This window comes from Geospiza fortis, unplaced genomic scaffold (assembly GCF_000277835.1).
Source record: "Geospiza fortis unplaced genomic scaffold, GeoFor_1.0 scaffold98, whole genome shotgun sequence".
Lineage (NCBI taxonomy): Eukaryota > Metazoa > Chordata > Aves > Passeriformes > Thraupidae > Geospiza > Geospiza fortis.
The window spans coordinates 4,178,544-4,190,092 of NW_005054306.1; the positions used below are offsets into that span (position 1 = coordinate 4,178,544).

At 39.7% G+C, this 11,549-nt stretch overlaps 1 protein-coding gene across 1 annotated transcript in view; it reads left to right on the top strand.

The window, feature by feature from the left end:
- SLC16A10 (solute carrier family 16 member 10) overlaps positions 1-10,695 on the top strand; it is a 64,475-nt gene extending 53,780 nt beyond the window's left edge. The window contains exons 5-7 of the mRNA XM_031066719.1: positions 4,345-4,488; positions 5,985-6,213; positions 8,770-10,695. Coding sequence (XP_030922579.1) covers positions 4,345-4,488; positions 5,985-6,213; positions 8,770-9,005 — 609 coding nt within the window. The 3' untranslated portion in view covers positions 9,006-10,695. The remainder of the gene's footprint in view (positions 1-4,344; positions 4,489-5,984; positions 6,214-8,769) is intronic.
- The last annotated feature ends 854 nt before the right edge of the window (positions 10,696-11,549 follow it).

Here is an 11,549-nt window from a genome sequence, read left to right on the forward strand (position 1 = left end):
TATTTGTCATGTGAAGATACTTAGCTAAAATAATATTTCATAGAAATTATCTCAGAATATTGGCAATCCCTTAAAAATTGATCCAGGTTAGGTATTAGCAATGCTATTTCTGTCTCAACATGATCATCTTTTCTGTAGAAGTGCAGGAATTGCTGGCTCATTTTGCTTACCAGTGAAGTTTTTTTTGGTGGAGTCTGGACTAGAAATGTATTTGCCTTAAATGATCTTCCTGGTGCCCAGTATCATATAAAGCTCACTGGTAACCAAGTTTCTTTTTCTATTTCTCACCCTCCTTACCCCCCATTTTTGTGGTGAGTCCATATGTTGGAGAATAAACAGTGACTTTCCAGAGTTAACTTATGCTCTGCTTCTTAGCACTTTCTGAAACTTCCAGTCATCCAGGACAGCTCACTGCAAAGAAGGAGATCACCAGTCCTGGCTACAGCGTTGTTCCAGCTGATGGGATGGCCAGGGTGCAACCTGAACCCTGTGTGGCTGCTTCTCTCTGGCCTGGAGATAACTAAATTGCATAGAAAGTGAGAAAAGTGATGCACAGTCTGTTCTTGTAGACCTTTCTGGAAATGGGCTATGGGGTTTTAGGGCTTTTGGTGCTGATTCCACCCCACAATCCATACTGGCTTCTCAACCTCTTTCCTGCGCTTGCACCGTTCTGTTACGCTTATCTCCGGGAGCCAGAACAAGGACGTTTGTCCTGGAAAAGTGCTGCCCTACCTATGTATGGCCCCCTTCTCCAGCCACACACTGTTCTTTCTCACAGTATGTTGTTGCCAACAAACCTTGGCTATTATTACCAGCAATCCTTGGTTGGCTCCGCAGCTATCTGGCTATCAGTGTTTGAGACATGCACATGAGCCCCCTTATCTTCTAGGCTTCTACACCCCCTCAGCTCTTTCAGAAAACTTAATTTGGAGAAGTTAATAATATTTCTAGTATACAAATGGTACCAGCAGTACTCCCTAAGTACTGCTGGTACCATTCCTTTTATCCTTATGCTTGTTTACAGTGAAAGCATCAGACAGCAGGACTTGCATCAGTAACTGAAGAAAAAGGTGGTTTTAATGTGCTCAGAGTTTCCTAGGTTATATGCTGCCATTGGCCATCTCTTTTGGTCAGAGAGACTATTGCATTTAGCCTACAAAAGCTTTGCTTGATTGGGAATCCCCAAAATGGAATATACATGGGAAGAAATTGGTTGACAGAATTATTTCTTACTGGTTTATAACCACTTCTTTCAGATTCAGGTTGTGTTCAGGAAAAAAAAGGAGCTACAGCTTTGCTGAGATTGATGTCTTTGATTCACTGTGTGAGTGTAGCTGAAATGCATGTGCAGTGAAGGGGAGGGCATAGAAAAACCTGGGTCTTGGCTGGTTGGAGAGAGGTCAACCCAAACTGTGTATCAGAAAGCATTCCAGCCAAGTGGCTGCTATGTCTTCTAATCTCATTCTAACAGTAATGAGAATTTGAGGAAGATCTGTGTGTGTCACCATGATAGGTGTAAAGGAAAATGCTGATGCCAGGGATGCATTCAGTTCTGGTCTTCACTGTCTATATATCTTTATTTGGAAAACTGGATTGTACAAGGATAAATTATATTTTTAAATAATGAAGAAACCGTGCCACTCTGGACTGCAGTTTTGCCTGAGCTAACCAGGTCTTTTCTACATTTGGAAAAATCAGACCTGCAATTCAGCATGCACACAGCCCTGAGTGAAGAAGCAGCTACATTACTGAGAACAGGCACAACACACATTGAAGTGCTTTGGCCTTTGTGTGGCTGGATCCCCATTTGGCTGCTGTAGACAATGCCTGGAGAGTTGTATAATTACAACCTGTATAGTTCTGCAGTGAGGAGAGCATTGATGCCTTGAGAATATTCACAAGTAATTGCTCATCGTGAGATTTTTGAGTAGTTCTAACAGCTAAAAAGCTGTGGAAATCTGAATCTTCCTTGAGCTACTTCATGAATATATTTAACCTAGTTACACTTACAGAACTGAATTAATCCTGAATCACTGTATTTTCAGACAGTTAATACTGCTTCTGCTTACTTAATGACTGTGTCACTGAAGATTGAATATGCTGTTTAGGACCTGAGCATCAGCTCTGAGAGATCAGGCCAGGTTGCTCAGGGCTTTGTGCACTTGGTCCTGAAAAACCTCCAAGGAAGGAGACTGAACAAGCTCTCTGGACAGCCTATGCCACTGCCTTCCTGAGGAAAAAATTTCTCCTTATATCTAGTTGGAAGCTTTCTTTAAGATTGTCGTGCGCTTAAGAGTAGTGAGAGCAAAAAACCAACCAACCAACCAAAAAACAGAAAACAACCCAAACAAAAAACAACAATAAAACAAAAAATTAACCCATAAACCAAAAAAAACCCAAAAAACCAAACCAGCAACTAATCTAGGTATTTTAAATTTGGGATAAGTATTGATTATCTTCTTGCTTAAGGAGTTAATTGAATCAGTATTTTCCCTCCTTGATGGAAGAGTGGCAGCATTTCACCCCCCTGTGCTGCTTTGAGAAATCCAGTTACAGAGTTGCAGGTGCAGGGTTAATAGTTATCTAGATACAGAGCTTTATCTTGCCTCTTGAAAAGCCTCCAGGGAGTGGATGGATCAGGCCTGCTAATTAAACAATCTAGAGGCTGCAGAAACCTGGACGTGGAACAGGAGGCAAAAATTGCGAAGAACACCTTGGCTTCTCTTGCCAGCTGGGCCAGCAGGTGTTGACAAGCACATAAAGGTAGGGGTGGGAAAACTGTCAGCTTTTCCTTTTCTCACCTTTGGCAGAAAGGGAGTAAGTAGAACGGCTTATCTGTTATGTTTAAATATCATTTCAGATGAAAAATTGCATCAGATTCCATTCCCAAATGTGTCTCACAAAGCAAAGGAAGAAACAGAAAGAGCAAGCAACCTGTCTTCAAATTAAGTTAGTTTTTCTTTAGAATAAATCTTGGTTTTTTCTTACAAATTCAGTTATATTGGACAAATTAATATTAGATTTAGTAGGCTTTCTGTGATATGTAAAAAAACTCCAACAGATTTTATACTTAAGAAAATTACTCTTACTCAGCAAGTCCTATTTTCTTGTTGGAAAAAATGGCTCTGCTTGTATAGTAACCTTCTGGCCAGGAAAGAATTGACACTATTTTGCTCCAGAAGTATTTACTAAAATGGAGCATTTTCATTTTATAGATGAGAAATTAAGGGTTCTCTGGTTTGAAGTGATATCAGCCTGTGGTTACCTTGTCCCTCAAATGTTCTTACTACATATTTACTGAAAATCAGTTTCTTCTGTTTGGTCTTTTACATCTCTGAACTTTCATTTGTTTTCCCTTGTTTACCTTTCTTGTTCAAAACTGGATGAACATGGAGAGTGCAGGACTGTGCAAATGATTTCTACATCTTGTAGTGCCTATTTTGGCATATTTGGTATTGCCATGCATGTTCCAAGAAGCAATAGTGAAAAAAATCTCTTGTGGATAATTCTCTGGTCTATGGGGATGATTAAAAATAAAAACAAAACCAGAAACCAAAAAAAATCACAGCACGAACCACAGATGAAAACCACTGTGGGAGTAGACATAGAAAAAAATCCAAATCCATCAAGCCAGTCTGGTGAGATATATATATATGGTTTTTTTTAATTTTTTTTTCTATGAGTTGAAAAGTTGGAATTGCTGGCACTGGTAGTTCCTCCTGTTGTGGTCAATGGTCAGTTGCTTTAGTTCTTCAGGCTGCCGTGGCTGATAAATCATTCTTCCAGTCTGCCCTGCTCATTACTGCTGATGCTGCTCCCTCTCGTGGGAGTGTTTGCTGTCGTGTTTGGCACTGCAGCTGGCTTCTGCCCCGCTTCCTCCCTGCCCCTGGACATCTTGGATGTGGAGATGAGACTTTCTGAAGGGCCTCCCCTGCTTGCACGGTCTTGTCTCCAGCTCTCTGCTTCTTGCTCCTGCCCTGAGCTGTGTTGCAAGCTTGGTAGCCCGTGTGGCTTCTGTGTTACTTTGAATCTATCATTAGTAAATTTAGAGTGGTTGGAGGGAACACTTCTCAGTTACCTTTTTTTTTTTTTTAATTCTCAATTAGACTGAGCCTTCTTGTTTTCCTGATTAAATTAATTAGTTGTGGATGAAGCAGCCACACATTTCAGATTGTTTTTGTGTTGCACTAAATATTGCATTTAAAATCTGTAAAAGCAGAGTAAATCAGATGACCATTTGTAGCTGAATTTGGAAGTGACTGACAGATTACTTCCACTTACCTCAGGTTTTCCAAGGTCTATCTTTTTAATTCTAAAGTAAATTTATTTTCTCTTTTTAAACAGATGAATCATGTAAAAGAGAGATTTGGTGACAGTGTGCCAGAAGAAGTGCTTCTGCTGTGTCTGGGCATTACTTCAGGAGTTGGCAGATTGATCTTTGGCAGAGTGGCAGATTATATTCCTGGTGCAAAAAAAATCTATCTACAGGTATGTGTTTATTGTTTCTATATTCCTTCTGAACTGTGGATTCCTAAGGATTTGGTTTCAGGTACTATTAATAAGTAAGCAGAACTAACTGATTGGAGATTCAAATTTGAGAAGTTTCAAAACTCTAGGAAACTCAGTGTATGGCTTTTGATACTAGGAGCCTTCGGTGCAAAGTTTATGAGTCTCTGATTTTTGCTTTTGGTACTGAGAAAATGTCTATTTCCTACTGGCTGTTTTCAGCTGGGAATGAAAGAAATTATTGTTCATTAGAATGTGAGTGATAATCTTTGGGGATTCTCTAGATTCTGCTTTCTCTGTTTCATCCCAGATTATGATTTCATAATGGCTTTCCCCAGATAAGGGAAAAAATGAAGCCATGTTTCTCTAGTAAGGGTTTTGGATCTCTTGATCTTTGACAGGCACTGATTTGGTGTCAGGTATGTTCTGTGCATAGTACACAGGGGAATGGGCATGGCAATACAAGTGGTGCATAGTTGAGGAGATTTTGCAGAAAGAAGGAGTCCTGGCTTCCAGAAATGCTGAAGCTTGGAGAGGAAGGAGGATGTGCACTTCATTCCCTCCATGCTTATAAACAATTTTTTTTTTGGAGAAACTAGCAGTCTTAGTGTGGGATTTTGGAAAAGCTTTAATTTACTTCCATATTGGCAATTTCGAGGTGTTCTTCATTTGGTCTCTTAAAATGAATAGCAAGGGAGGCATCTAGTGGGGGCTGTCTGCACTGCATTATGGAAATCAGAAATTCTTAGGAAGGGATTACTGTTCTGCTGGAGTATTCGTTGTCATGGATAAATTTAGATTCCTTGATGTTTTATTGCAGTTAGGTGGAACATTGGTTTCCAGTGCTTACATATGGATGGTGCACAGGCAAAATTGTTACTGCTTTCATTTTCTTTTTAGTACTGCTTCATTTTGCTGAAAGACAGTTTTATTCCTTTAATCTGAAACAAATAAATAATTCAAGATTATATTAGAAAATATTTGTAAGTGTGCATGACTACAGCAGTACATCAGGATACTTTTTTTTAATGGAAAAATTAAATGTTTTCACTTCTGTTGAATTTAAGCACCCTGAAATAACCACTCATAATACTGATATTTTTACTTACGACAGTGATGAGTCTAATTACAGTATTCCAGCTATCTTAAACTTTTAATATTTCTGTGACTTATTTCTCAAAAACTCTTAGTGCGTGAGAAATGACCTTACACAATCACTGTAGGATAGTGGATTACAATTGCATTTTCAAAGCTTGTGAAATGGGTGGTGGAATTTCTTTGCCTGTCATGAGCGATATGTTTGTTTTATCTTAATATGTAACTTCTGACAGTGGTAATCCATGGAGACTGAATATTTTAAAGTAAATACAAGCAGGTAATCTAATTCACTGCAAATGCAAGGAGGCTCATCTGGTCCCTTAAGATTTGCAAATTTGATGCAATGCATTTTCATAATTTTTTTCCTTGTCCATATTTAGGTGGCTTCATTCTTTTTTATTGGGCTGATGTCTATGATGATTCCACTGTGCAATGTCTTTGGAGCTCTCGTTGCTGTCTGTCTCTTCATGGGCCTGTTTGATGGGTGCTTCATTTGCATTATGGCTCCTATTGCCTTTGAGCTGGTTGGGGCTGAGGATGTCTCCCAGGCCATTGGATTCCTGCTTGGACTCATGTCAGTGCCTATGACAGTTGGTCCACCCATTGCAGGTGAGTGTAGACAAGGTTTGTAGCTGTAAATGTGTTTCTGTGTTTGCATGACTTTTTGGCTGTGTTTCCCATTCCTGCATCATGTGCAGAGCTTTGACATCAGAGGTTTTCTCTGTGTGTGCTTGAGAAGGTAAAGGAAATTACCTGCTGCTCGTGGGTTGTTAATTTACTGCACTCTTCAAAGTTTGCTCAGTCTTCTTCATTGTATGCAGGTGTAAAACATTCCTCAAAAAAAAAAAAGATAGATGGGTTTCCAGTTGGATTTAGGACCTGACATTTTCCAGTTTGTACAAGTGGCAGCCTATTGGTTGCTTGTGTTACAGAGGCCTCCAAATTAAAACCTGAAAATTAACTGGATTCCAAAATTCGCTCATGTTAAAACCATTGTGAGGCTAAAGGCTCCAGTCACTTTAATTGCTCCTCATAAGTAGGAATATATATATATATATAATTATTAATATATTAAGTGGCTTTATTCTTCCTTTGGTGGGAGACTGACAAAGTACAGGTTTTCAAGATAAAAACTTGGAAGCTCTTGGGAGGTAGAAATAGCTAAAGATGTATTCCTCGCGACTGATGATTTTCAGTGGTAATTTACCCTGAGGTTTGATGAGTGAAAGGTACTTTGTAAGATGTAATTAAACTATGCAGCATTATAAAGGACAAAATTTTAATGCTAGAAGAGCACAGACTTGGTACTTCCTACAATCTCAACTATTAATACTTAAATAGAATTTGAGTAATGGGAGGAATTTGCAGAGAACAATTAGAGTGAATTATTGGGAAACACACTTCTTAGTAAGAGGCCACAAGGAATGCAATATTTGGAGTATATCTAGAATTAGAAGAATGGGCACATTGATCAAAGGTAGCTGTTTACAAAAGGAGGGAGAATTTCTCTAAGTCATGGCAAGATACAGGTGCTGGAGAAGCTCAAATGAGCAACTTTCACATAGGAAAGATGGTGCATGTTTTCAGTGGATGGTAATTAAGCAATTTTTAATTGTTTGAGGGGTGACATACTGAGCTCCTCATTACTGCTCTGTCATGGTTTGATGCTGGTACAATGCCAGTGCCCCCATGAAAATATATGCTCCCTGGTGTCTGCTGTGAGATGTGACCAGGAATAAGCAAAGTAGGCCCCCACTTAGAAATAAAGAAAAGAAAACTTTATTAACTAAACTACAACTCTAAGTACAAAGAAATACACAGGGAAAATGAAAACTTTCCAAAAACATTTCCTCCTCCCCCCACCAAATTTCCAATACATCTATCCCCCAAATCACCGACTCTCAGTCCATCACCACCCTTTAGATAATGAATTCTCAGTTCATCAAGAGGAGAGGAGTCCTTCTTGTGCCATAGGCTTCCCCAGGAAACACCATTGAAACCTTGTGTGTTTCCATGTCACATGTGGCACCGCCCGGAGAACATCTGCCATCGTGACCTCTTCCTTCCATGTCCAGTGCTCTCACCACTGAACATGGACCAGAGTTGCTTCTAGGGTTGTCCTTTTAAGGATGCTTTGTCCAGTTCCAAAAACGGCACAGTCTCATCTTTGGGACACCTGTCCCCTTCAAATTTCACCCCCTGGGGCCGAGGGGTACCAGCACTGAACCCTCTTGGCTCTGAGCCACCACCTCCCCCTGGATGCAGTCTCTGTGTCACAGGAAACATGGTTCTGTCCATGGCTATAACAAGAAGAGTCCAGCTAAGGCCACTCCATCATCTCTTCGCACCTAAGATTCTTCTCTATTCCGCATCTTTCACTTGCCTAGACCTTCACACTTGCACTTTTCCTTCTTCTATTTCATCTCTATCTCTCTTCTAGGAAAGGTTAATGTTCTGCAAAGGTTTCATTGTCAAAAAAAAGGGTTAAAAGCTCGGGCTCTGACCGCCCGGAGACTCCCACAGCGGCCGGACACCTTCTCGCTGCGCCCCCCCTTCTTCTCCTTCTCGGCTGTGCTGCTGGCACATGTTATCAAGTTCCAAGGTAGCAGTCACAGGCACAGGCTGTACTCTCTCTCTCTCCTGCGGGGGCTGCCCAATGCCTCTTGGTGCTTCTCCCACCCTTCCATGCCGGGGCCTCTTCACCTCCCCTCTCTGTCCAAGGCCCGGCCTACCTCACGGCCACATGTCCTCCCTCGCCCAGCCGGCAGCTGGCCCCAGCTGGGCAGGGGAGGTCTGACCTGCTTCCCTCACCGGAATTCAAGAGAACTTCCCCCGGGAGAGCTCTCCTTTTTAACCCCTGTGTTCTCAGAGGCATATCCAATGTCCCCAGTGGCCAAACCAGGTGCCAATATTCAAATCTGAACACCTATTGGCCTGACCACTTCATATCCCAGAAAACTTACTTCCTCTCAAATCACGACATGCTCCAAGTCAACTCTGGAGTACCTTTCTACCTCCATGTACTCCTATGTTTGGCCATCAGGTTGTCAGTTCTAGTGGTTATAATCTGTGCCAGCTCTTGGGTTTCTGAACCCAGAGCCATGACCTGTTTTCTGTAGATTCCTGAGGCCCCTTTATTTATGAGTGGTCACTTTCTATTCCCAGGTTTGCTGCGGGACAAGCTTGGCACCTACGACGTGGCATTTTACCTGGCTGGAGTCCCTCCCCTCATTGGAGGAGCAATTCTGTGCTTCATCCCCTGGGTCCACGAGCGGCAGAAGTTGAAAGAGAGAGCAAAACCTGTTGATAGAGAAACTACTGAGAAAATGCTGGAAAATGAAAGCACTTTGGTGTCAGACACAACAGAAAAGCCAGCCAAAGAACTGGATTCTGGCTTTTGATGCTTTTTTCTTTTCCCTATACCATCCTGACCTCCTCGTACAGAAACCAGATTTCTACTTGTTGGCTGAAGATACTGAAGTCTTGAACTATTGCTCAAATTTCAGAACTGCTACAAGAATCTTTTATACCAGTGAACTTTTTTGACAAGTCTTTGAATTTGATTTCAAGCCACATTTTCAAGGTATTTGAAGTTTTGTAGCTTTAGTGTGTATATGCGTAGTGATTCTGTGTGTGAAGAGAATATTTTTCTAATCCATCAGAACTGATTTCTGAAAATGTGAAAGCTTTTTTGCCTTCACTGACCCAGGATTCTTCAATGATGTCTGTGATCCATCCTCTGCAGGCACACCCCTGGGTGTTTATACTGGATAATGTAGTAGCTCTTATGACTGATCTGTTTTATTGAAGTTTATCATGCTGTTTACAGTCTTCTCTAATTCTCTATCATGAACACAAATATGCATCTTTTTGCTGAAATGATTGTTTCATTAGAAAGCTAAATTATTATACAACTGTTGAAACACTCACTTGTGTTTGCATTCACCTTTCACAGTAGCCCAAAGAACATTAAGGATGCCATTTTTGATGGGCTCAGGTTTTGAATACGTTCAAACCAAGCTCCAAGTGCAAACACATTCAGAAGTTAAGCTGCTGAATAATAGATTTTTTATTGTTATTATTATTATTATTATTATTATTATTATTTGGTGAAGGCAATACCCCTAAGATGTATGTTTATAAATCTTTTTTCAGCCAAACCTCAGAGTAGTGGATAGTTTTGAAACTATACTGACTAATTTTTTGGAGCAGTATTGTGAATTAGACTAAATTTCAAATTATTCTGTTGTACTTCTTATGATTTTTTTTTTGTTCATAAAACCAAGACAGCTTTAAATGATACATTCTAAGTGCAATACCAAGTTGTTTTTAATGTGGAAATATACATGAACTATTAAAACAACATTCAGCAATTCAAGATTTTTGCACTAAGTGAACATGCAGGTTTATTACAGGTCTTTATAGCTGTGCTCAACTGCCTGTAGATTATATGGCTCCGTTTTTTTTTCAAATATAAAGAAATGTCTTTTCATGTCCTATTTCTTGCTTGACACCCTAAACAAATGGCCCCATTGCTTATGTATTCTTAGGTATTATGCACTGTTTATCAAGCAAGTAACCTCTTTTTCTGAAAAATGTTTAAAAGCATAATACTTTGAGATGCAAACACTGCTTTTCAGTTTTATCATAAAACACTTCTAAGCACGCTGCTTATCTATGTATATGGTTCAGCAATCACTGGAATACTTAATGATTTTTTATTTCAGGTCCATTTAATACCAATAATGTTTGTTGCCTCATTTAAAACTGTCATAGCAAAGAGTAAACTAAATGTGATCTGGCCAAAATGCATATTCAAGTGCTTTGTTTAATTAGTAACTGTTCTTTACATAAACCATGGAGGCATACTGTTTGGTGGTTTTTTTTTTATGATAGCCTTTAGTATCTTTTTTATTTTCATTCTTCTTTTTCCAGTGTTGTAGTAAATTGCTCAGAAAACCCATATAAAACAGCAATACTATTGCATTTAATGTTTACATCTAGCAAGTGACAGAAGTTCTTTAAATATAATCATGCTAAGCATTCTAATTATTGTAGACCAAAGCTCAGGCATTTTTTATATTGCAGAATTTCAATCCCTACTTTGCATGAGTGAGGTCTAAAATAATTGAACATTAAAATGTTAGAGAGAGAAATGTGGAGGGACTTGGAGGTGGGCGGGGGGGGAGGGAAGCCAGTCTGGAAAACCAAGGTCCCTTCAGGTTCACTGGGACTTGTGCTTTGGCACATTGCAAGTACCTCTAAAAATGTCATTGAAATATGCATAGTAGTGTTAATTAAAATTACTGCCTTCATTACAACAGTGATGCTGACAGCCAATGCTGCTCTTGTCTGGAGTGTTCCTGTAGAATGTGATATTCAGTATTATTTTCCATTTGGGCAACACAGAAGGTGGTGTTGGCTAAGTGTGGTAAAAGACTCTCGTTTCCTGTTGTCCTGTTATGAAAAATTAGTGTTCATCACAGATCTTGCATTTCATGTGTTCTTTAGCCCTGAGTTTTATACCAAAAACAAAGCTGCTGCTTTTTTTATCACTGGTGCAATTTGAAAGGATTGTGACCGGGTATCTTGGTGTAATTATGGCATCTTTCCAACTTGCTGCTCTGCATCTCTAAATTATCCGGGAGAGTATATAAAATGATTGTTGAAAAGATTTAAAAATTACATGGAAATTGTATATCAATAGTATGGATCAAATATTGCCATGCTGTTTAAAAAAAATAAATCCAAACTCTCATATTTACATAAAATTTATAAAAATCTCCAAACCAACAAACCAAAAAACCTGCAGAAATCGTGACCTCTGTGAGGAGGGTGCAATGACTAATTGTTTAGGAGTCATTCCTATGGTAGAACCAGCTAGTGAGTTGGATATTGGATGAGAGGGAAGCAGAGTTTGGGGGGAAGGAAGTTCTGCTGGTGTG